A 27,419-nucleotide genomic window follows, 5' to 3' on the forward strand; every position below is an offset into this window, starting at 1 on the left:
CGCGCCTTGGTTGTTTGGGGAGGATACATCATGTTCGGGTGTCAGGTATTTAAGTCTGTATGTATTGTATGTTTTACTATATGTCAGTGTCTTGAGAAAAGAGGTTCATTCTCCGAAACGTCGACCACATTAAACTGAAGTCTTTGTCAACTTGAGTGAAAGTCTCTGAGTGCCGCCTCATTGGATAGCTATATATATATATATATATATATATATATATTAGGGATGTGCAGGCTCGGATAGGTTCGAGTTTGCACGTGGAGTTCGGATTTTTCCCTCCAAAAAAACGGAACTCAGAAAGAGGCAAAACGTCATCTTGCATGGACGAACATCATCATTCCTGGACTTTTGTCCGAACTCCAAGTGCAAACTCGAACCTATCCGAGCCTGCACATCCCTAATATATATATATATATATATATATATATATATATTAGGGGTGTGCACCGGCCACTTTTCGTGTTTTGTGTTTTGGTTTTGGATCTGGATCTTTCTTCGTGTTTTGGATCTGGATTGGTTTTGCCAAAACCACCCTTCCGTGTTTTGGGTTCTGGGTTTTGTGTTTTGGATCTGTATTTTTTTTTTAAAAAGCATAAAAACAGCTAAAATCACAGAATTTGTAGGTTTTTCTGCTCCTATGCTATTATTAACCTCAATAACCTTAATTTCCACTCATTTCCAGTCTATTCTGAACACCTCACACCTCACAATAGTGTTTTTATGTCCAAAACGTTGCACCGAGGTAGCTGGATGACTATGCTAAGCGACACGAGTGGGCGGCACAAACACGTGACCCATCTAGGCGTGAAACTGCAGTGGCAGACAGGATGGCATTGAAAAACTAGGCCCCAAACTGTACATAATGCAAAGAAAAAAAAGAGGTGCAAGATGGAATTGTCCTTGGGCCCTCCCACCCACCCTTATGTTGTATAAACAGGACATGCACACTTTAACAAACCAATCATTTCAGTGCCAGGGTCTGCCACACAACTGTGGCTGAAATGATTGGTTCGTTTGGGCCCCCACAAAACAAGCTGGCAATTAATGTGTCCCTGCACAAACTGGCTCTATGAAGGCAAGATGTCATCTTCATCCTCCTCATCCACCGATTCCTCACCCTCTTCAGTGTGTACATCCTCATCCTCACAAAGTATTAACTCGTCCCCACTTGAATCCACCACCACAGGTCCCTCTGTACCTTCTGGAGGCTGGTCTCCCTGGAAGAGCTGATAATTCATTTTGATGAACATCATCTTCTCCACATTCTGTGGAAGCAACCTCCTACGCCTTTCGCTGACAAGGTTCCCGGCTGCACTAAACACTCTTTCGGAGTACACACTGGAGGGGGGGCAACTCAGGTAAAATAGAGCCAGTTTGTACAGGGGCCTCCAAATTGCCTCTTTTTCCTGCCAGTACAGGTATGGACTGTCTGCCATGCCTACTTGGATGCTGTCACCGATGTAATCCTCCACCATTCTGTCAATGGTGACAGTATCATATGCAGTGACAGTAGACATGTCAGAAATTGTTGCCAGGTCCTTCAGTCCGGACCAGATGTCCAAACTTGGTCCTGCCTGCCCTGCATCACCGCCAGCGGGTTGCTTAGGATACCTAAGTTTTTTCCTGGCAGCCCCAGTTGCAGGAGAAAATGAAGAAGGAGCCGTTGACGTGTCACGTTCCGCTTCAGCTGACAGTGTGTTCACCAGCAGGTCTTTGCACCTCTGCAGGCTTGTGTCGGCCAGAAAGAGAGACACCACATAGGCTTTAAACCTAGGATCGAGCACGGTGGCCAAAACGTAGTGGTCTGATTTCAACAGATTGACCACCCTGGAATCCTGGCAAAGCGAATGAAGGGCTTCATCCACAAGTCCCACATGCCGAGCGGAATCGCTCCGTCTTAGCTCCTCCTTCACTTTCTCCAGCTGCTTCTGCAAAAGCCTGATGAGGGGAATGACCTGACTCAAGCTGGCAGTGTCTGAACTGACTTCACGTGTGGCAAGTTCGAAGGGCTGGAGAACCTTGCACAACACGGAAATCATTCTCCACTGCGCTTGAGTCAGGTGCATACCCCCTCCTTTGCCTATGTCATAGGTGGATGTATAGGCTTGTATGGCCTTTTGCTGCTCCTCCATCCTCTGAAGCATATAGAGGGTTGAGTTCCACCGCGTCACAACCTCTTGCTTCAGGTGATGGCGGGGCAGGTTCAAGAGTGTTTGCTAGCGCTCCAGTCTTCGGCACGCAGTCGCTGAATGGCGAAAGTGGCCAGAAATTTTTCGGGCCACCCAAAGCGTCTCCTGCACGCCCCTGTCGCTTTTCAGAAAATTCTGCACCACCAAGTTTATTGTGTGAGCAAAACATGGGACGTGCTGGAATTTGCCCAGATGTAATGCCCGCACAATATTGGTGGCGTTGTCAGATATCACAAATCCCCAGGAGAGTCTAAGTGGGGTAAGCCACTGGGCGATGATTTCCCTCAGTTTCTCTAAGAGGTTGTCGGCGGTGTGCCTCTTACTGAAACCGGTGATACACAGCGTAGCCTGCCTTGTAACGAGCTGGCATTTCTGAGATGTTGCTACTGGTGACGCTGCTGCTGTTGCTGCGTAAGGTGATACATCTACCCAGTGGGCTGTCACAGTCATATAGTCCTTAGTCTGCCCTGTTCCACTTGTCCACATGTCCGTGGTTAAGTGGACATTGTGTACAACGGCATTTTTCAGGACACTGAGGACACTTTTTCTGACGTTTCTGTACAGTCTCGGTATCGCCTGCCTAGTGAAGTGGAATCTAGACGGGATTTGGAACCGGGGACACACTACCTCCATCAATTGTCTAAATCCCACTGCACTAATGGCGGATACCGGACGCACGTCTAACACCAACATAGCAGTCAAGGCCTCAGTTATACGTTTTGCTTCAGGATGACTGCTGTCGTACTTCATCCTCCTCGCTAAGGACTGTTGGAGGGTCAATTGTTTAGTAAAAGTAGTGGTGTTCCTACTTCCTCTCTGGGATGATGAACGACTCCCAGCAGCAGCAACAGCAGCAGCGGCAGCAGTAGGCGTAGCAATGCAGGATCCTCCAGAGGAATCCCGGATAGGAGAGTCCGTCATGCCAGTGACATGGCCTGCAGGACTACTTCCGATCCTGACTAAGGAGGAAATTGACGAGGAGGGAGTTGACGGTGTGGTTTGCAGGCGCTTGGATACAACAGGACAACAGGATTTAGGTGTCCCTGGACTGCTTACGGTCTTAGCCAAAGTTTCTGAACTTGACAGTAACTTTTTATGAACGCGCTGCAGGTGCCGTATAAGGGAGGATGTTCCTAGGTGGTTGACGTCCCTACGCCTACTTATTTCACCTTTACATATGGTACATATGGCAAGACAGTTGTTGTCCGGATTTGGATAGAAATATTGCCAGACCAAAGAGGTGGAATGTTTGGTCTTCTGCCCAGGCATGACCGTGATGGGCTTTTTCATCCCACGGACAACAACTGTCTCCCCCGGAGCCTGATTTAAACAAACCACATCACCATCAGAATCCTCCTCGCCAACTTCCTCCTCAGCGCCAGCTACACCAGTATCCTCATCCTGTTGTACTTCAACAGTGACAACTTCAATTTGCATATCAGCAAGTGGACTGTGGGTGCTCCTTTCAGCACTTGCAGGGGGCGTGCAAATGGTGGAAAGAGCCACCTCTTCCCGTCCAGTGCTGGGAAGGTCAGGCATCGCAACCACCACCACACTTGGACTCTCCTTGGGGATTTGTGATATCTTCTTAGAAAGCACAGTTCTTCGCTGTGCTTTTGCCAGCTTAACTCTTTTGATTTTTTTAGTGGGAGGAGGGCTTCCATCGTCATGTGAAGCTGAACCACTAGTCATGAACATACTAGGGATCGACCTTAGCCGTTCCTTGCCACTCCGTGTCGTAAATGGCATATTGGCAAGTTTACGTTTCTCTTCAGCTGATTTAAATGTCTTTTTCAAGGTCATTTTCCTGAACTTTGCCATTTGGGATTGTATGTGCCCTCTACTATGACATTGGGCATCGGCCTTGGCAGACGACGTTGATGGCATGTTATCGTCTATGTCATGACTAGTGGCAGCAGCTTCAGCACTAGGAGGAAGTGGTTCTTGATCTTTCTCTATTTTATTTTTATCGGAGAAAGTTTGGTCCTCCATTTATGTTATATCGATTTGATATATACGTGCGGCTAAACACAGAAAATAATTTTTTTTTTGGTTTGGACTGGAGTGTACTTTGTGGGTTACAGCACCCTTTAACGGTCAAGCCAGCCGGCCCTTTACTTATGACACAGGCGCACGCTTGGCACTACTTTGTTGATGCACGTGCGGCTACTGCGCACACAATTCACAAACACAGAAAATAATTTTTTTTTTGGTTTGGACTGGAGTGTACTTTCGGGGGTTACAGCACCCTTAACGGTCAAGCCAGCTGGCCCTTTACTTATGACACAGGCGCACGCTTGGCACTACTTTGTTGATGCACGTGCGGCTACTGCGCACACAATTCACAAACACAGAAAATAATTTTTTTTTGGTTTGGACTGGAGTGTACTTTCGGGGGTTACAGCACCCTTAACGGTCAAGCCAGCCGGCCCTTTACTTATGACACAGGTGCACGCTTGGCACTACTTTGTTGATGCACGTGCGGCTACTGCGCACACAATTCTCAAACACAGAAAATAATTTTTTTTTGGTTTGGACTGGAGTGTACTTTCGGGGGTTACAGCACCCTTTAACGGTCAAGCCAGCCGGCCCTTTACTTATGACACAGGCGCACGCTTGGCACTACTTTGTTGATGCACGTGCGGCTTCTGCGCACACAATTCACAAACACAGAAAATAATTTTTTTTTGGTTTGGACTGGAGTGTACTTTCGGGGGTTACAGCACCCTTTATTGGTCAAGCCAGCCGGCCCTTTACTTATGACACAGGCGCACGCTTGGCACTACTTTGTTGATGCACGTGCGGCTACTGCGCACACAATTCACAAACACAGAAAATAATTTTTTTTTGGTTTGGACTGGAGTGTACTTTCGGGGGTTACAGCACCCTTTAACGGTCAAGCCAGCCGGCCCTTTACTTATGACACAGGCGCACTCTTGGCACTACTTTGTTGATGCATGTGCGGCTACTGCGCACACAATTCACAAACACAGAAAATAATTTTTTTTTTGGTTTGGACTGGAGTATACTTTGGGGGTTACAGCACCCTTTAACGGTCAAGCCAGCCGGCCCTTTACTTATGACACAGGCGCACGCTTGGCACTACTTTGTTGATGCACGTGCGGCTACTGCGCACACAATTCACAAACACAGAAAATAATTTTTTTTTTGGTTTGGACTGGAGTGTACTTTCGGGGGTTACAGCACCCTTAACGGTCAAGCCAGCCGGCCCTTTACTTATGACACAGGTGCACGCTTGGCACTACTTTGTTGATGCACGTGCGGCTACTGCGCACACAATTCACAAACACAGAAAATATTTTTTTTTTGGTTTGGACTGGAGTGTACTTTCGGAGGTTACAGCACCCTTAACGGTCAAGCCAGCCGGCCCTTTACTTATGACACAGGTGCACGCTTGGCACTACTTTGTTGATGCACGTGCGGCTACTGCGCACACAATTCTCAAACACAGAAAATAATTTTTTTTTGGTTTGGACTGGAGTGTACTTTCGGGGGTTACAGCACCCTTTAACGGTCAAGCCAGCCGGCCCTTTACTTATGACACAGGCGCACGCTTGGCACTACTTTGTTGATGCACGTGCGGCTTCTGCGCACACAATTCACAAACACAGAAAATAATTTTTTTTTGGTTTGGACTGGAGTGTACTTTCGGGGGTTACAGCACCCTTTAACGGTCAAGCCAGCCGGCCCTTTACTTATGACACAGGCGCACGCTTGGCACTACTTTGTTGATGCACGTGCGGCTACTGCGCACACAATTCACAAACACAGAAAATAATTTTTTTTTGGTTTGGACTGGAGTGTACTTTCGGGGGTTACAGCACCCTTTAACGGTCAAGCCAGCCGGCCCTTTACTTATGACACAGGCGCACTCTTGGCACTACTTTGTTGATGCATGTGCGGCTACTGCGCACACAATTCACAAACACAGAAAATAATTTTTTTTTTGGTTTGGACTGGAGTATACTTTGGGGGTTACAGCACCCTTTAACGGTCAAGCCAGCCGGCCCTTTACTTATGACACAGGCGCACGCTTGGCACTACTTTGTTGATGCACGTGCGGCTACTGCGCACACAATTCACAAACACAGAAAATAATTTTTTTTTTGGTTTGGACTGGAGTGTACTTTCGGGGGTTACAGCACCCTTAACGGTCAAGCCAGCCGGCCCTTTACTTATGACACAGGTGCACGCTTGGCACTACTTTGTTGATGCACGTGCGCACACAATTCACAAACACAGAAAATAATTTTTTTTTGGTTTGGACTGGAGTGTACTTTCGGGGGTTACAGCACCCTTTAACGGTCAAGCCAGCCGGCCCTTTACTTATGACACAGGCGCACGCTTGGCACTACTTTGTTCATGCACGTGCGGCTACTGCGCACACAATTCACAAACACAGAAAATAATTTTTTTTTTGGTTTGGACTGGAGTGTACTTTGGGGGTTACAGCACCCTTTAACGGTCAAGCCAGCCGGCCCTTTACTTATGACACAGGCGCCCGCTTGGCACTACTTTGTTGATGCACGTGCGGCTACTGCGCACACAATTCACAAACACAGAAAATAATTTTTTTTTTGGTTTGGACTGGAGTGTACTTTCGGGGGTTACAGCACCCTTAATGGTCAAGCCAGCCGGCCCTTTACTTATGACACAGGTGCACGCTTGGCACTACTTTGTTGATGCACGTGCGGCTACTGCGCACACAATTCACAAACACAGAAAATAATTTTTTTTTTGGTTTGGACTGGAGTGTACTTTCGGGGGTTACAGCACCCTTAATGGTCAAGCCAGCCGGCCCTTTACTTATGACACAGGTGCATGCTTGGCACTACTTTGTTGATGCACGTGCGGCTACTGCGCACACAATTCACAAACACAGAAAATAATTTTTTTTTTGGTTTGGACTGGAGTGTACTTTCGGGGGTTACAGCACCCTTAACGGTCAAGCCAGCCGGCCCTTTACTTATGACACAGGCGCACGCTTGGCACTACTTTGTTGATGCACGTGCGGCTACTGCGCACACAATTCACAAACACAGAAAATAATTTTTTTTTTGGTTTGGACTGGAGTGTACTTTCGGGGGTTACAGCACCCTTAATGGTCAAGCCAGCCGGCCCTTTACTTATGACACAGGCGCACGCTTGGCACTACTTTGTTGATGCACGTGCGGCTACTGCGCACACAATTCACAAACACAGAAAATAATTTTTTTTTGGTTTGGACTGGAGTGTACTTTCGGGGGTTACAGCACCCTTTAACGGTCAAGCCAGCCGGCCCTTTACTTATGACACAGGCGCACGCTTGGCACTACTTTGTTGATGCACGTGCGGCTACTGCGCACACAATTCACAAACACAGAAAATATATTATTTTTTTAGCACTTGGGGGGAGCACCCCTGATGGACAGAGCACCCCCTGGACAACACTACAGCACTCCTTTAGGACTGGGACACTGCACAGGACTTTGGAGTGGACACAGCCCCTATGGAGAACTGACTGCACAACACAGTCCAGCCAGCCCCTATGGACTTTGAAGTAGTGGACACAGCCCCTATTAACAACAGCAGCACAGCACAACACAGCCAGCCCCTATGGACTTTGAAGTAGTGGACAACAGCAGCACTACACTACACTACACTACACTACACAGCCCTAACTCCCACCCTCCCTCTTCACTGTCCACAGCCGAGTGAGAAAATGGCGCCGACGCGGGTACCTTATATAGGATCCAAAACCCGCGAGACTCGGAAGGCGGGATGATGACGTTTTGCCTCGATTTCAGATCCAAGTCAGGCGGGAAAAGTCGAGCCTGACTCGGATCGGACTCGGATCGGGGGGGCTCGGGGGGGTTCGGATTTCAGAAATCCGAACCCGCTCACCCCTAATATATATACATACACACATATATACATATACACATAGGCGTCTTCATAATGAGTGCAAGGTGTGTGGTCAACATGGGGGCCCACATCACACACCCTGTACCCATAGCTAAAATTATACTTACCTCTCTGCAAATTCCAAAGTGCTGCTCCGCAGCATCGGACCAGCGTTGTAGAGCAGCAAACACTCACTGGAAAAATGTCGGCGCCCATTTTCCCAGTGATCTGCGCATGCACAGAAAAGATGTCTCTGGGAAAGTAGGTGTGGGCGCAATTTTCCCAGAGACCTGTGCATGTGCAGTAGATTCTGGCATGAGACCAGAATCAACAGCGCTTAGTGCGTTGACAGAAAGGTGGGGGTACAAACGCAGGCTGCACATGGGCCCCCTACTCTATTAAAATGCCCCTGTATATAAATACATACACACACAGAGCATACACACAAAAGCATGTATAAATACACAGCATACACACACACATAACTTATAAGAATATTCACGCACAACATACAAACAGACACATATATAAGCATACTTACAGCATAAATACATATATAAATACATACATACACACACAAGTATACTTACACACAAGATACCTACATATATACATACTTACACACAGCATACATTCATATATACATACACACAGCATATAGACACACACAAGCAAACTTATACACAGCATACATACATACATACAGCGGTATATAGTCAAGAAGCCGGCACCGACTTCCCGACTGTGAAATCCCAGCATGGGCCTAATGATAGGCATCAAAATCCGAACGCCTATCATTATCCACCCGCCGAAATACCAACGTCAGGCATAACGAATGAAGGTAAGCCGGGCGTCATGAGCGGACAGCCGTGGGGGGAGTTTTAGGTTTAGGAGCTCCTGGGGTGACTTAGGGTTAGATACCCCTGCAGGAGGGTTAGGGTTAGGCTAGAGGAAGGGGGGTTAGGGGTCAGACACCCCTGGGGGGAGGTTAGGTTTAGGCACCCTCGGGAGGCTTAGGTTCTTGGTGCGGGTAGGGGCGTATCTATAATGGGTGCAGGGTGTGTTGGGCACACAGGCCCCTGGGTCCAGGGAGGCCCCGCACACCCTGCACACATAGTATTATGTAAATCTCCAGAGTCCCGCATTGGTGAAGGGGGTCCGGCGCTGTAAGAACTACAGGAAAATGGCTGCCGCAGCCATTTTCCCATTATTTGCGCATGCGCAGTACAGGGGAAATGGCCACCATGGCCATTTTCTTGGTGACCAGCACATACTCTATAGACTCGGGGCTCACTCTAGTGCCCAGAGTCTATAACTCTGACGCTGGCCACAACTCAGTGTGCATAGCTCAGTGCGCTGCCGGACACTGGACAGAGAGGAGGGGGCACATGTTTGAGACTGCACACGGGCCCCCTCCTCTCTAGAAATGCCCCTGGAGGGAGGGTTAGATTTAGGACCCCTGGGGGGAGGTTAGGGTTAGGCACTAGGAGAAGTTAGAGTTAGGCATCCCTAAAGGAGGGTTAGGTTTAGGGGGAGGAGAGAGGTAGGGATAGCGTACTTACCTGCCCTGTTGGGATCTGCGCTGTTCGGGCTGCTGGCGTCAGGATTTCAACCACCAGGCTCACATCTGGCGGTCATTCATACCGATCCCCATACATGCATACATACACACACACACAAACACATAAACATCAGTATACTTACCGAGGGATGAAGAGAGTGGAGGAGGGGCCAGGGTCACCACCGGAGCCCATGGGAGAGGAGCTGCTGCTGCTCGGCATGCATAGCAGCTCCCTCCTGGCGACATCTTCCTGCAGAAGTAAGACTTGGAGTTGAGCCTGGCCCAGAGCCAAAGCACCATGACGATGGCCACAGTGCTGTAAGCTGCGGCCTTCACAGCACGGGAGCACCTGCACAGCATGATGGGAAACACTGGAAGACACACAGCTGCCCCACTCCCTACTGCCGCCACACCGACCCGCTGCCTTACAGCCAGCCAATCACAGTGCAACAGGGACTGTGACACCCAGCAGCACCACCTGCCTGCTGCACCTGTATCCTTTGCAGAGATCTCTGCCAACCAGAGCTCTCTGTCTGTGGACCACGGCAGCTACATCGTATCCGCAGCTAGTGCAGAGATGGAGACAGTGCTGTCTCTGTCTCTAAAAAAAATTTGGTTCACTAGGCGAGGTTTATGGGTACCCAGAAAACCCCCTGCATGCCCCACTGGAATCGGTACGTAAAGCCGGCTGTTGGGATGCCTCCTGTCAAAATACCGACAGTGTCATTCCAATAGTTGGTATCCCGACAGGGATCGGGTAAGTATACTTACCCTTCCCCCCTTCTTTCCCTAACTCTAGCCCTCCCTTTTTGTAGCCTATCCCTAACCCTCCCCACTCTGCACTCTAACCCTAATCCTCCTTGTTACTGCCTAAACCTAAGTCTCCCCCCTTCGTGCCTAAACCTCCCCTTTTTTATTTATTTTGTTAATAATTGTGACATTTTTGCTTCCATATTGCACTTTGATAATATTAGAAAATATTTTATTTCTGGTTTCTACGTCATTTCATTGAGAGCTGTAAAAGTTTAGCTTGTTTAATCTTTCTAATTTAACAGAAATAAATGTAATAAAGGCTGCATGTTCATATTCATACCAGAGAGTTATTTAAAACATATGAATGGCCATTAAAACTAAAGTGCTCCAATAATTAATGTTTAAGCTGCTAGATAGTCTAGATGAATTTAATAGACATGTATTTATTAATATAAGGTCTGATGATAAAATGTCATGTCACATTAACATAGAAATTGGATCATGGTTCAAGAAGGTTGTCACCCTATGCTGCAGCCTGTAATTTGTTGTAACAAAAATGTACTTATGAAACACTGAATTTGTGAATATGATATGTGAGGACACAGTCCCTATCAGATGGTTATTAATATTTACATTACAACATTTAATTCTTTATCTCTAAACAAAAATATAAATCATAATCGGTACATGGGACAATGACACCACTTGATGGACACTGTGAGCTCCGTAAGACTCATAGAAAAAATATTTCTACAGAGTGGGCAGGATTAATACCCTGCAATATGTTGAATCCTCCTCATTTCTAAATACAAAGGAACATGTTCATATATTGTATGTTCTAATAAAGAAGAATATATACAATATAACTCCAACACAAAATGAATTGAGCATATACTCGTAGAATGTAAATGTGTGTCCGATGAATAGTATTTGCATTTCCAAACTCTGCATGAGCACCAAAATGTGCCCATTTTAGATGTGTTTTATCATGAGGATCTTAAACTAAAAGCCCCCATACATCAGCAATTGATTGCAGCAATCGATTGAAAAAGATAAAGATTTTTATGCACAATCGATTGTGCCAATTCTGCAATCTGCAATCGATTGAAAAAGGGAAAGATTTTTATACACAATCGATTGCAGATTGCATGAATGCTACAATCAATTGCTGATGTATGGGGGCCTTCAGTGTAGGACTTCTCATTGAGATACTGTACAACATATTTGTGTGTGTCTCTCATACATGAAGGTTGTATTATTATTATTATTATTATTATTATTATTAATAAACATTTTCTTTCTTTCTTTTAATTTTATTAATTAACCCCCAAATTGTCCTCTTATTTGGGTGTGGTGAGATTCTGATAGACGTCTCATGCAAAACAGAGGCTGATGCAGAGGTGCATACAGTACACCCATTTGCGGAGCACATTTTGCATGAATTTGAACTGCTTATGCTTAGAAAGTCAGAACACAGAAATGCATTGTGGTGGTCTCAAATAGGTAAAGTTCAGTGAGGGCAAGTCCACATAAATATGGGCCATGCAGACCATCAAATAAGCCAATATATGCATGTTAGGAAGTGTATCTGTGTATCTGTTGAACCTGGTATAGGGCAGGAAAGCACACTCTGATAATGATGATGACTTGTAATAAATCAGCCACATATGCAGGCAGAGGCATCTTGAGATGCATAGAACTCTTCATATAGTCAAAAATATGATTTTCCATGCACTCTTTATCAGCTTCAACAGGATGTGATCTAATAGCCCTTAGATATTAGACAACAATTATCTAATAATTTCACTGTTAGTGAAGATCCAATCTGGATTTTCTGAACACTCCTAAAGGTTCCCCAAATTTAAACAAAGCAGAATGCAGAAGTGCAGGGAGGTTACAGTTTTTTAAACATAGTACTCTCTATAAACACTGGGCCTGATTCAGAATCTGCTCTTGTACCTGTTGCCAGATTCATGGCTGCTGCGATAATATGCAAATGCCAGTTTCAGCCCTCCCCTGATGTAGTAGACAGCATCTGAATGATCACGTACTGAAATGCCCACTTTCAGTGTTTCTCTGCATACTGTTGGCTTGATTCAGAGGTGGGCACTGCTGCTGTAGCACTGTTTAGTTGAGGCTGCGATAAAATGCAAATGCTAGTTCCAGCCCTCCCCTGGTGTAGCCAGCATCTGAATGAGCAATCACTGAAACACAGACTTTCAGCGTCTCTGCACACTGTGGGCATGATTCAGAGGTGGAGGCTACTATTGTGTCAGTTGCAGGACTTGAAGCTGTGATAATGTGCAAATGCTAGTTTTAGCCTTCACCTGGTATAGTAGCCAGCATCTGAATGAGTAAGCACTGAGGCACCCATTGTCAGTGTCTGCATGCTGTAACACTGCTGGTGATTTTTGACACTACACCTTCAGTGCACCATCGCATGCACCATTGATACTTGCACCAGATCGATGGCAGATACAGTTTTTCCATCGAAACATGGCCTCTATGGCCAGGGCCGCCATCAGGGGGGGACAGCTAGGCTGAAGTCCCGGGCCCGCACACTCAGACAAAGGGGGAGGGCCTGGCTGCGCCTACAACTTACCCTCTGCGCCGGCAGCAGAGCTCCGTTTGGGCTGTGTTTAGCCTCTTCGGAGCGTGGCTGTGTTCATGTGCAGAAGCAGGGCTGGAGCGTTCTTGCTACAGCCCTGCTTCTGATCATGTGCAGATGCTCCAAAGACGCTAAACAGCTTTTCTTGATAAAGCTGCTGTATGCAGAGAAATGCGTTGAAGTTCATGGATCCTTTTCCTCTACATACCAGAGACCATCTGTGGTTGTTACCTACTGGCGATAGCTACCAGCTTATTCTAGCTCCATGCTTATCTACTATCTGTTCCCGTACACGTTACTGTACACGCTGAGCGGCTGTATCACCCGGAGGTGAGCGCGCCACACAGGAGCCCCGACGGGGGTAGAAGGCAGACGTCTGCAACACTGGTCTCTGTGAGCACACTGCTGCAGGATACCCTCTATTCAAGCATATTATCGAGCTTTTGTATGGTAACTATACCACATTGTGCCGGCACACAGCCAACTACTCTGTAATTTTGATTAGTATTTAGAGACTGACTGACACGATACTGAGTCTCAACTCTATATTTCCATTTGCTATGATGAACTGTCTCAGCCTTCAGTACTGACTCTTCATTTCATGGTCATATGCAGTGTTTATTTGCTTCCAGATGTCTGATGCTACATGTAGCAGGTGTCATCAATTGGATATAAGCATCTTTATAGTGATTGTAACAACATTATCATATATCATTGTTTCTATTTTACAGTATTATTTATGTATGTTTTTTACATTTTTGCTTTTTATAGTCATTGCTGATACACACCCCAGAGTATTTCTATTATATACTCTTGATTTATTGTTTTTAAATATATTTAATTGTTTCTCCAGCACCATCTGTGTGTGTTTTTTCCTAAACAGCTTTTCTGCCCATCTGATTGGCTACAGGTGCCGGGTGCCCTCCATTACAAATACATGAGTGGCTGCCTGCACCTGTCTGTCCCTGCTGGCTTCCCACCTCTGGTGACAATGACAGCGCTGCAACACTGGTGGACCCCAAGAAAAATGCCGGCTGCTGGGGGGGAGAAAAATTTTATGGGCCAGTATACAAGGTGAGGGGGGAGAGAATATCAAATATAAGGAGTGGGCTGAAGAGTTGTCCGGAGGGGGCAAGGCCATATATATATTTTTATTTCTGTGTATGTGTATATATATATATATATATATATATATATATATATATGTTTTATGTGTATATATATATGTATATATATACTGTGAATATATATATAGTTGGAGCAGAGGAACCGCTTATAGCGTGATTTACTTATGTGTATACATCCTAAGAGAGCCGACAGTACTGATATATATATATATATATATATATATCTATTGACAGGATTAACCACCCTCAGTTGCCAGGTGGGTGGGCGAGTATTACACTCTGACATGAAGCAGGATCAATGAGGGAGTATCCCTTCTCTTCCTTAGACACCACCCCCATTAGGGCTGCTGCCAGAAATTTCCTGGGCTGGGTGGGGGGGGCCCTGCCTATTTTTTCAGTCCCGGGCCCCACAATTTGTGATGGCGGCCCTGTCTATGGCTGTGGCTCTGTGTCGGTAAAGCAGCCACTTTCACTGACATGTCAGCGACACTTCCATAACAAGCCATGAGACAATTTTTTTACATTCACCTCTGGTCACTTCCCAGTTACCACCAAGTAATGGCCATCACTATGCCACCCAATTTCTGATAACATCTGTCCCAATAACAGCAGCTTTTTTGTGCATACACTCTGTGTAACATAGGCATCATAGGGTATTCAGGACTTCTCAAGCAGGCACAGTTGCAAATATTTGCTCAACTATGTAAGCATCAGCATTGCGTTGGAATTGCATGCATCTCTGAACCAGACCCACTGTGTTTACATGATCCGAAGGGCAGGGGTACTTGTTTTTCTATATTCTCTTACAATGGTCACAGACAGGCATTGACCACAGTGATATATAATATTAGGACAGTGGGTACTGGAAGAGCAGTTAGGAATTTTGCTCATTAAAAGCTGGACAGTTATTTTTTGTTTTTATAATCACAGATGCCATTGAGTCTGACTTGATGTCCGTGGACTGTCAAAGTGCAGATATGGTGCCAATATTACAAAAATGCCAATATTACAAATATGTTATTATATAAATTAACATTTTTAAAATATATCACAAGCAATCAAAATAGTTTAATAGACAGTCAGATCTTGTTAAACAAATTTAGTATAGTTTACAAAGTGCCAACTGTAAAGTGCAGCGCTTATACTTCTTGGTGGTCCAGTGTGTCTAGGTTTTTATCACTGTACATGGGTTTTTAGACCAAGATGGTGGTGTTTGGATACGAGAAGTTTGCATTGGCCAATAGAATAATTTGGGCTAAGCATGGAGGTTTGATTCAAAGTACAGAGTATAGATGTGTCCACATACATTTGTCCTCAAATCAAGCCAAATAGCCCCATTTATCGCATAATGGATTAGGCACACGAATCCTAAATATTTAGTACATTAAGGAAAGAGTAACACCATGAAGGACAAAGTAGTAGTAAAAAAATAGTAATTAAGTGACCCTGCCATGCATTATTATGCTTAATCTGTTACTTTATAACAATTGCTTTCTACACACACATAAAGAAATTAATCCTAAATACATAGTACACTATTTGTGAACTAATATGCAAAATTGAGGAAAAAGTAGCACTATGAAGGGAAAGGTAGCAGGAAAAGGTAGCCAAATTGTGGGAAATGTCCACATCTTAGGAATCATACCAGGCATCTTGTGGCATATGGCGCAAAATGAATAGGTGTATGAGAAAACATCTTCAGTTGAACAGATGTACCTAATTTTGCAGAGTGGTGGAAAAGAAAGCATTTTGTTTAGCAAGATTATTGAAAAGAGATAAAATGATAGGGCACATTTTTAGGGACATCCCTTTCCATGTGGAGGGAAGCATTGGTAACTTGAATTATTGCATCAGATCTTAAGCATACACAGATGTTCCATATACAGTCAGGTGCATAAATATTGGGACATTGACAGAATTTTTATATTTTGTCCTCTATTCACCACCACAATGGCTTTGATATGAAACAAACAAGATGTGCTTTAACTGCAGACTTTCCGATTTCATTTGAGGCTAATTACATCCAAATCAGGTGAACGGTGTAGGAATTACAATGGTTTCTATATGTGCAATCCCACTTTAAGGGGCCAAAAGTAATGGGACAAACTAAGCAATCCTAAATCTAACTTTCACTTTTTTTAATACTTTGTTGCAAATCCTTTGCAGGCAATTACAGCCTGAAGTCTGGAACGCATAGATATCATCAGACGCTGGGTTTCATCCCTGGTGATGCTCTGCCAGGCCTCTACTGCAAATGTCTTCAGTTACTGCTTGTTCTTGCGCCATTTTCCTTCAGTCCACTTTTTAGCCTCTTTGATTGCTTTTGCAGTATGCTTCGGGTCATTGTCCATCTGCACTGTGAAGCACCGTCCAATGAGTTCTGAAGCATTTGACTGAATATGAGCATATAATATTGCCCGAAACATTTCAGAATTAATTCTGCTGCTTTTGTCAGCAGTCACATCATCAACAAATACAAGGGAACCAGTTCCATTGGCAGCCATACATGCCCATGCCATGACACTACTAACACCATGCTTCACTGATGAGTTGGTATGTTTTGGATCATGAGCAGTTCCTTTCCTTCTCCATACTCTTCTCTTCCCATCACTATGGTACAAGTTGATCTTTGTCTCATATGTCCATAGGATGTTGTTCCAGAACTGTAATAGCTTTTTTAGATGTTGTTTGGCAAACTCTAATCTGGTCTTCCTGTTTTTGTGGCTCACCAATGGTTTACATCTTGTGGTGAACCCTCTATATTCACTCTTGTGAAGTCTTCTCTTGATTGTTGACTTTGACACATATACACCTACCTCCTGGAGAGTGTTCTTGATTTGGCGAACTGTTGTGAAGGGGTTTTTCTTCACCAGGGAAATAATTCTTCTGTCATCCACCACAGTTGTTTTCCGTGGTCTTCCGGGTCTTTTGGTGTTGCTGAGCTCTCCGGTGCGTTCTTTCTTTTTAAGAATGATCCAAACAGTTGATTTGGCCACACCTAATGTTTTTGCTATGTCTCTGATGGGTTTGTTTTGATTTTTCAGCCTAATGATGTCTTGCTTCACTGATAGTGACAGCTCTTTGGATCTCATATTGAGAGTCGACAGCAACTGATTCCAAATGCAAATGTCACACCTAGAATCAACTCCAGACCTTTTACCTGCTTAAGTTATAATGAATTAACGAGGGAATAGCCCACACCTGTCCATGAAATAGCTTTTGAGTTGATAGTCCCCATTACTTTTGGCCCCTTAAAAAGTGGGAGGCACATATAGAAACCATTGTAATTCCTACACCGTTCACCTGAATTGGATTTAATTAACCTCAAATGAAATCTGAAAGTCTGCAGTTAAAGCACATCTTGTTTGTTTCATTTCAAAACCATTGTGGTGGTGAATAGAGGCCAAAATATGAAAATTCTGTCAATGTCCCAATATTTATGCACCTGACTGTAAAATAAATACAGTCCAAATGTCTGCTTCCTTCTCATGATTCAGCTAAGCCATAAATGAGGCTGAACTGAGTAGTATTTTAAGAGTGAAAGTAAAGGCTTAGATGCACTTTGAAGTTGTGGAGGAATCTACCAACAGTAGAATATAGGAATGTGCTACAATAGCTGTGTGTGCAAAGTATTTAAAAAAAGGGTTGCTCACATGCCCGATTGTCAGTGCAATGTTTGTGACGGAGATCTGACACATGACACATGCAGTGGATCTGAGAAGGCATAGGTAAGTGTCTCAATTGAAAATACGACACCTGCATCATTTACATACCTTCTCAGATCTGCTGGCACTAATTATGCAGCACCGATTACTTCTGCATCTACCTCTGAATCAGGTCCATAGTTAGACAACAATGGTTTTAAAATAAAAAAAAAAAATCTTACCTCGCCATCTTGGATTCCTAAACAAATATCTCTTACAGCAATGACACTTTTGTTTTTTTCAATTTGATAACACTTATTGAGGTTGTAGAGTAGCAGCCTGTCATTGGAAGTCATTCCTTCAAGTATCCTCTTGCGTTCCAACTCAACATCCATATCTTCCAGGCCATCATGTAGCAGTGCAGTATCATTTCTGAAATTAAAGGACAATGTACTGCTTGTTTTGCTATAGTTTATCATGTTCCATTTCTATGAGAAGAACATTTCACTGTCTATCCACAGATTAACTCATTTTTGATTGAGTCAATAATTAATCCACCAAATCCACACAATTAGACCTAAAATTATTTTTTGTAATTTAAAAAAATATATAATTTAGTTGTCATGAGCAAATTAATATTTATTATACTATAATTTGCATATAAACTGAAGGTGATACAATTTCAATTATTCTGCAAAGTTGAGTTCTAATAATGAGAGATGATAAGGAAAATTTCCACAACTATGCTGTGAAATATTTACTCCTGAATTCGTCATGCAGTTTTTACAGTTCTACCCCATCTGCACACACAAGAGAATGAACTGACTAGCACCACTCACAGATTATATATTATATGAAACGAGAATCCACAAATGCACTGTGGAATGACATTCCACTGCCTTTTTACCATGTTTTCAATTTTATTAATAATGCAAAGTGTAATATATATATATATTAGGGGTGAGCGGGTTCGGATTTCTGAAATCCGAACCCCCCCGAGCCCCCCCGATCCGAGTCCGATCCGAGTCAGGCTCGACTTTTCCCGCCTGACTCGGATTCTGAAATCGAGGCAAAACGTCATCTTCCCGCCTTCCGAGTCTCACGGGTTTTGGATCCTATATAAGGTACCCACGTCGGCGCCATTTTCTCACTCGGCTGTGGACAGTGAAGAGGGAGGGTGGGAGTTAGGGCTGTGTAGTGTAGTGTAGTGTAGTGCTGCTGTTGTCCACTACTTCAAAGTCCATAGGGGCTGGCTGTGTTGTGCTGTGCTGCTGTTGTTAATAGGGGCTGTGTCCACTACTTCAAAGTCCATAGGGGCTGGCTGGACTGTGTTGTGCAGTCAGTTCTCCATAGGGGCTGTGTCCACTCCAAAGTCCTGTGCAGTGGCCCAGTCCTAAAGAGGTGCTGTAGTGTTGTCCAGGGGGTGCTCTGTCCATCAGGGGTGCTCCCCCCAAGTGCTAAAAAAATAATATATTTTCTGTGTTTGTGAATTGTGTGCGCAGTAGCCGCACGTGCATCAACAAAGTAGTGCCAAGCGTGCGCCTGTGTCATAAGTAAAGGGCCGGCTGGCTTGACCGTTAAAGGGTGCTGTAACCCCCGAAAGTACACTCCAGTCCAAACCAAAAAAAAATTATTTTCTGTGTTTGTGAATTGTGTGCGCAGTAGCCGCACGTGCATCAACAAAGTAGTGCCAAGCGTGCGCCTGTGTCATAAGTAAAGGGCCGGCTGGCTTGACCGTTAAGGGTGCTGTAACCCCCGAAAGTACACTCCAGTCCAAACCAAAAAAAAAATTATTTTCTGTGTTTGTGAATTGTGTGCGCAGTAGCCGCACGTGCATCAACAAAGTAGTGCCAAGCGTGCGCCTGTGTCATAAGTAAAGGGCCGGCTGGCTTGACCGTTAAGGGTGCTGTAACCCCCGAAAGTACACTCCAGTCCAAACCAAAAAAAAAATTATTTTCTGTGTTTGTGAATTGTGTGCGCAGTAGCCGCACATGCATCAACAAAGTAGTGCCAAGCGTGCGCCTGTGTCATAAGTAAAGGGCCGGCTGGCTTGACCGTTAAGGGTGCTGTAACCCCCAAAAGTACACTCCAGTCCAAACCAAAAAAAAAATTATTTTCTGTGTTTGTGAATTGTGTGCGCAGTAGCCGCACGTGCATCAACAAAGTAGTGCGAAGCGTGCGCCTGTGTCATAAGTAAAGGGCCGGCTGGCTTGACCATTAAAGGGTGCTGTAACCCCCAAAGTACACTCCAGTCCAAACCAAAAAAAAAATTATTTTCTGTGTTTGTGAATTGTGTGCGCAGTAGCCGCACGTGCATCAACAAAGTAGTGCCAAGCGTGCGCCTGTGTCATAAGTAAAGGGCCGGCTGGCTTGACCGTTAAGGGTGCTGTAACCCCCGAAAGTACACTCCAGTCCAAACCAAAAAAAAAATTATTTTCTGTGTTTGTGAATTGTGTGCGCAGTAGCCGCACGTGCATCAACAAAGTAGTGCCAAGCGTGCGCCTGTGTCATAAGTAAAGGGCCGGCTGGCTTGACCGTTAAAGGGTGCTGTAACCCCCAAAGTACACTCCAGTCCAAACCTTTCTGTGTTTGTGAATTGTGTGCGCAGTAGCCGCATGTGCATCAACAAAGTAGTGCCAAGCGTGCGCCTGTGTCATAAGTAAAGGGCCAGCTGGCTTGACCGTTAAAGGGTGCTGTAACCCCCAAAGTACACTCCAGTCCAAACCAAAAAAAAATTTATTTTCTGTGTTTGTGAATTGTGTGCGCAGTAGCCGCACGTGCATCAACAAAGTAGTGCCAAGCGTGCGCCTGTGTCATAAGTAAAGGGCCGGCTGGCTTGACCGTTAAAGGGTGCTGTAACCCCCGAAAGTACACTCCAGTCCAAACCAAAAAAAAAATTATTTTCTGTGTTTGTGAATTGTGTGCGCAGTAGCCGCACGTGCATCAACAAAGTAGTGCCAAGCGTGCACCTGTGTCAAAAGTAAAGGGCCGGCTGGCTTGACCGTTAAAGGGTTCTGTAACCCCCAAAGTACACTCCAAACCAAAAAAATATATATTTTCTGTGTTTGTGACTTGTGTGCACTGTGGCTGCACGTGCATCAACAAAGGAGCAGCGCCAAGCGTGCGCCTGTGTCCCATAAGTAAAGAGCCGGCTGGCTCATTTCTTAAAGGGTGGTGTAACCCACAAAGTGCACTACTCTCCATCAAAAATAAAAAAATATTTTCTGTGTTTGTGTGCGCTTTAGCCGCACGTATATATATCAATATAACATAAATGGAGGACCAAACTTTCTCTGATAAAAATAAAATAGGGAAAGATCAAGAACCACTTCCTACTAGTGCTGTTGCTGCTGCTGGGAGTTGTTCATCATCCCAGAGAGGAAGTAGGAACATCACTACTTTTACTAAACAATTGACCCTCCAACAGTCCCTAGCGATGAGGATGAAGTACGACAGCAGTCATCCTGAAGCAAAACGTATAACTGAGGCCTTGACTGCTATGTTGGTGTTAGACGTGCGTCCGGTATCCGCCATTAGTGCAGTGGGATTTAGACAATTGATGGAGGTAGTGTGTCCTCGGTTCCAAATCCCGTCTAGATTCCACCTGCATCCTCAAAGCAGCAGCGACAAGCGTGCGTCTGTCTGTTAAAGGGTGGTGACACCCTCAAAGTGTGCTACACAAACAATTAAAATATTGTTCTTTTTTTTTCTGTCTTTGTGAAATGTGTGGGATGTAGCCGCACCTGCATCCTTAAAGCAGCAGTGACAAGCGTGCGTCTGTCTGTTAAAGGGTGGTGTAACTCTCAAAGTGCTCCAAAAACTAAAAAACTATTTTTTTTGTGTTTGTGACTTGTGTGCGATGTAGCCGCACTTGCATCCTCAAAGCAGCAGCGACAAGCGTGCGTCTGTCTGTTAAAGGGTGGTGACACCCTCAAAGTGTGCTACACAAACAATAAAAATATTCTTCTTTTTTCTGTCTTTGTGAATTGTGTGGGCTGTAGCCGCACTTGCATCCTCAAAGCAGCAGCGACAAGCGTGCGTCTGTCTGTTAGAGGGTGGTGTAACCCTCAAAGTGTGCTCCACAAACAATAAAAATATTCTTTTTTTTTTTCTGTCTTTGTGAATTGTGTGGGCTGTAGCCGCACTTGAATCCTCAAAGCAGCAGCGACAAGCGTGCATCTGTCTGTTAAAGGATTACATCGGTGACAGCATCCAAGTAGGCATGTCAGACAGTCCGTACCTGTACTGGCAGGAAAAAGAAGCAATTTGGAGGTCCCTGTACAAACTGGCTCTATTTTACCTGAGTTGCCCCCCCTCCAGTGTGTACTCCGAAAGAGTGTTTAGTGCAGCCGGGAACCTTGTTAGCGAAAGGCGTAGGAGGTTGCTTCCACTAAATGTGGAGAAGATGATGTTCATAAAATGAATGATCAACTCTTCCAGGGAGACCAGCCTCCAGAACGTACAGAGGGACCTGTGGTTCCAGCAGGGACGAATTAATACTCTGTGAGGATGAGGATGTACATAACACTGAAGAGGGTGAGGAATCTGTGGATGAGGAGGATGAGGACGACTTCTTGCCTCCGTAGAGCCAGTTTGTGCAGGGACAGATTAATTGCCAGCTTGTTTTGTGGGGGCCCAAACGAACCAATCATTTCAGCCACAGTTGTGTGGCAGACCCTGGCGCTGAAATGATTGGTTTGTTAAAGTGTGCATGTCCTGTTTATACAACATAAGGGTGGGTGGGAGGGCCCAAGGACAATTCCATCTTGCACCTCTTTTTTTTCTTTGCATTATGTACAGTTTGGGGCCTAGTTTTTCAATGCCATCCTGTCTGCCACTGCAGTTTCACGCCTAGATGGGTCACGTGTTTGTGCCGCCCACTCGTGTCGCTTAGCATAGTCATCCAGCTACCTCGGTGCAACCTTTTGGACATAAAAACACTATTGTGAGGTGTGAGGTATTCAGAATAGACTGGAAATGAGTGGAAATTAAGGTTATTGAGGTTAATAATAGCATAGGAGCAGAAAAACCTACAAATTCTGTGATTTTAGCTGTTTTTATGCTTTTTTTCAAAAAAATACAGATCCAAAACACAAAACCCAGAACCCAAAACACGGAAGGGTGGTTTTGGCAAAACCAATCCAGATCCAAAACACGAAGAAAGATCCAGATCCAAAACCAAAACACAAAACACGAAAAGTGGCCGGTGCACACCCCTAATATATATATATATATATATATATATATATATATATATATACACATCTTACCGTTGTCTTTCAAATGACTGTCCATTCATTCCAAGTCTCAGTAACTGGAAAATGGTGCCTTGTATCGCCATTGCCATAAATACCCAACCAAGGAACTCCAACTCAAATGGACTGCTGTAGGAATCAGTTCCAAAGCTTTTAGTAAGATCAACTTTCACCTGCCTAAAGGCAAGCTCCATCAGTCCATGACCAAGACAAAATTGTGGAAATGCTAGGAAAGTCCATTTAAGTATTTTATGCATTTGAGTCAAAGTCTATATGAAGAGAAAAACAATGGTTATTGCTTAATGAAGGCTTGATTTTGAAAAATATGAAAAATATGAGGACATAGAATACACATGACAAAAAAAATACAAAAAATGAGGCTGTCTTTACATTTTTCATATTTATAAGTGTTTGCAACATCACACATTTCATTATGCATCAGTTTTAATTAGAGATGAGCAGGTTATATTCTGTGCAATCCTAACACTACAGCACTTGGGGGTTCTGAGTCGAACTGAGGCATGGCATGGTTCCTCTCAACAAATTCAGGTCTCAAATGAGACCTGTCTCAAACTTCATAATTCTGGGATTGTTGGAACTCATGTGTTTTGGATTACATATACAGTAAGTCCCTCCCTGTCATATTCCAACTTTACTTCTGACTTCCTATTCGTCCCTGAAGCTGGTCAGCCTTGTTGGATAGGCTGAAAGCACTGCACAGTTCAGTAGGTTTTCTTCAGGCTTTGTTTTATGTAAAAAATAGAAGAAATAGTTACATTTAGGAAAAATGTGTGGGGTTTCTCCCCCACCCCCCAATTAATAACCAGCCCTGGACCTCTGAGTCTGGTCTGTTATAAAATAGGGCTAAAAATTGTGTGGGTTCCACATTTTTGAACCAGCATGGGTCCCACTGCTATAATGGAAACCAGCTCCAAACTGGTCAGCCCAGTGAAAAGTTAGGACCCATAAAAATGGGGTCACCCCTTGTGGCAGTGGGTACAAAGGTAATGGTAAATAAAGAGTTAATAATATTGGTTTTTTTTACAAGTGCACCTGTTTAGAAAATGTTAAAATAAACACAAGACACACACATCAAATATTGTATACATGTATTTAAAAAAACTGTTCCCCACACTTCCTTCTTTCAGCAATTTATTATAAACAAAATGCATGGATCGCATCTTCTACATTCCATGTAGCATCCTGACCCTTGAAAAAATAAAAAATCCTGATGGACTGGCCTGCTGCACAGTGTGCAGCAGTTACACGGCACAGTAGTTTGTCCAGGTCACTGACGGGAAATCCATCAAAAAATAGGGAGGGGCTGATTGGCTGAGAACATGGGTATCAGTGGCAGATCTCCAGGAGACAATGGAGTCAATTGCTGCCGGGTGCCAGCCCTTAAGGGAACACCCGGCTCCATTGTCCCCCTGTCATTCCGTGTCTACTTGTTGTAGTGCTGAGGAGCCGCATGAAGGTGGACCGCCGCTGCTGATCAGTGCTCCACCTCCATGAGCTGCTGCTGCCGGAGTGCTCTATGGTCATGGACATCACATAGCATGTGTCCTCCGTGAACCACCTGAGTACCATATGTGCATGCAGGGAGGGTTTCTGAGTAAACAGAAACCCCCCCTGCCCGCTGATCAGTAACAAAGATGTTGCCTGCGATGTGTTTGTTTTAGTAGCCAACAAGAGTCAGACAGACTCTCAGCTGCTGTATCCATGGAGGTAGCCAGGCAGAGCTCACTCATGATCTCCACTTTCCAGCTCCCACAGTGGTGATGGGAGAGACGTCATGATGTTTCTTCCATAGTGCTGAGCAGGAGGACAGAGGGCACTGTATAAGGGGCACTACATAGGGGGACCACTACTGAGGGGCACTGTATATGGGGTAATGGATAAGGAGCACTATCGAGGGCACTGCATAAGGGGGGGCACTACTGGGTGCACTGTATGAGGCACTACTGGGGGCACTGTATAAGAGGAACTGCATAGGAGGGTGGTGGCAGCTGGGGCTGGCATAGGTGCTGGGGGGGTGGTAAATGGCACCATCATTTATCTTGCATCCAGGCACCTGGGTTGAAGTTACACCACTGATGGGAAAGGTTGCTGATGTGTGGCAGTATCTGCTCTCCGAAAATCAGTTAATCACAGAGTATTTTTCTTTGCTCAGCTAGTCTGCACTGCAGGCTGTCAGGCTGAGCCAGATAAACAAATATGTATAATCACTGTAGGTAAATAGGTAGAGGCTCTGTTAGATTCTGCTAGCCTTGTTACTCTAGTCAAAGTCAAGTTGATGAACCTTTCAAAATGTCTGGAGAAACCATTGGTGTAACCTGCATACACAGGGATACTTGGTATTTTGGGCCCAATTCAGAGCCGCTCGCAAGTGCTGTGCGCTCGCAAGCAAGCTTGATGTTAATGCCCAGTGCATGCGACGTGTCTGGCATGTGCAAGCCCTGCTGAGTGACTGAAGCTCAGTCACTACGTGGCTCAAACCAAGACGATTTACAGCTCGCCCCGTTTTGTGGGCGGGTAGGGGGGGTGGCTGGACAAACGCAGGTGTTCCCTTAGGTACCCCTGATGTTTGTTGGGAGGGGTTACTGACATCACTAGTGATGTCAGTAGTGAACTTCCTTCTCTATTAGAGCAGGAAGTCCACTCGGGCTTGCGGCAGCTAGACCCTACCCCAGGGTCTCGTCGCAAGCCCAATGGTCGTGATTATTGCAATGGTCTCCTGGCCTCTCACACAAGCTGTGGGTGGTCTCCCACAGCTTTGTGAGTGGCCGGAGAAAAAAAAAATGCCCATGTTCAGAGCGAGCACCCACCAGCAGCGAGCAGCTCTGAATGAGGTCCTATGTTACAGCTGAAGTGAACATAGAAAAATAATGTGGTCCCACTGTAGTATTAATTCCTTCTTTGATGTATGATGCTATATTAGGGAGAGATTTTTTTCAACTCCTGGAAGCTGTTGGAAACCAATTATTTTACAGAGGTAAATAGCCCAGACCCATTTGTTAATGTTACTGAAACAGTGGGAGTGTTACCAGAGCCTAAGTGCTCCCTTTTCAAGCATTATTGGGGAGTTACAGAATGACAAGAACAGCAGTGGAGCGCTGGATTATGTCCCTCTTATGGAAGTAGAAAATGTTATTGAACCAGTTGACTGTGTGCCTGATCTTCAAGTAAGAAAATAAATCTTTGCCTCAGAATAGTTAAAAGACCCTACTCTGGTAAAGACTAAAGTAAAAGTGGATTATGGAAACCCAGTAGAGCATGATAGCAGATTTGTGTACCCTCACATGGTAGTATGTCAAGGTTTGTTGTACCAAGTGTCCAAGGAAGGGGAATATATTGTGCAAAAATTGATAGTTCCTAAGTCATATTGAAGAACAGTATTAGAATGGTATTAGACCTGGCTCATGGTCAAGTAACCACAGGACAGCTAGGGGTAGAAAAATTCTTAGAGAATTTTGCAGTGGTTTTTTTCTGGCCATAAAGATGTACTGTATATGAATACTGTAATTGTAAGTACTCCCAGGCCACATTTTAGATGAAAAATTGTCCCAAAACCCATTATTGAGGTCCCTTTTGAGAGTATAGCTACAGTATAGATTTGATGGACCTCTAATACATTGTGCCCAGGATGATTAATATATTTTAGTAGTAATGGATTATGTAACCAGATATCTGGAAGCAATAATATTGCACAATAAGTTTATAAATACAATTGCTAGAGAACTAGTACATTTCTTTAGCAGAGTGGAAATACCTAAGGAATCCTAACTGATCAGGGTACCCCATTTATGTCAAGAATCATGAAAGAGTTGTGCTTAAGAATAACAAAATGCTTAAGAAAGTGGTAGATAAAGATGGGAAATATTGGAATTATTTATTACCATAGTTAAAGCTGGCCATTAAAGAGGTTCCACAATCTTCCACGGGGTTCTTGGCTTTTGATTTGGTGTATGGGAGAGACCCTAGGGGATTCTGAAATATTGCGAAAGAGACATGGAAGGGGCAACCTAATCATTATAAAACTGTCATTGAACATGTTTCCAAGATGCAGCAAAGATAGCTCAAATGGTGCCAATAGTAAGAGAGCATTGGAACAGGCCCAACAGGCACAACAAAGGGTACACATATGTAATACCCAATTATTCCCCTTTGTTCCTGGGGACAAAGTGCTTAGTGTGGTAACGTCACGGATCTCACATGGTTGTGTAAGATCTCTAGAGCCCTTAGTGATTTATTTGCACACCGGTACTTAGGTGGCTGCCTGGACTTACGCCTCCAGCAGTAGAGACTTACACAACTGATGAGTGACTGCAGGTCTGCTGACCAAGAATACGACAGAAAAAAGGAGTGGCAGTCCTTC

At 44.6% G+C, this 27,419-nt stretch overlaps 1 protein-coding gene across 1 annotated transcript in view; it reads right to left on the bottom strand.

The window, feature by feature from the left end:
• The window catches only part of LOC148507692 (ATP-binding cassette sub-family A member 13-like), a 186,115-nt gene that overhangs the window by 147,918 nt on the left and 10,778 nt on the right, over positions 1-27,419 (bottom strand). Inside the window, exons 2-3 of the mRNA XM_088445628.1 lie at positions 23,057-23,310; positions 18,029-18,218 (exon numbers count right to left, since the gene is read on the bottom strand). Of these exons, the coding sequence (XP_088301754.1) occupies positions 18,029-18,218; positions 23,057-23,298 (432 nt within the window). The 5' untranslated portion in view covers positions 23,299-23,310. The remainder of the gene's footprint in view (positions 1-18,028; positions 18,219-23,056; positions 23,311-27,419) is intronic.

Source organism: Taudactylus pleione, unplaced genomic scaffold (genome assembly GCF_031769625.1).
Source record: "Taudactylus pleione unplaced genomic scaffold, aTauple2 ptg000386l, whole genome shotgun sequence".
In the NCBI taxonomy this organism is placed as follows: Eukaryota; Metazoa; Chordata; class Amphibia; order Anura; family Myobatrachidae; genus Taudactylus; species Taudactylus pleione.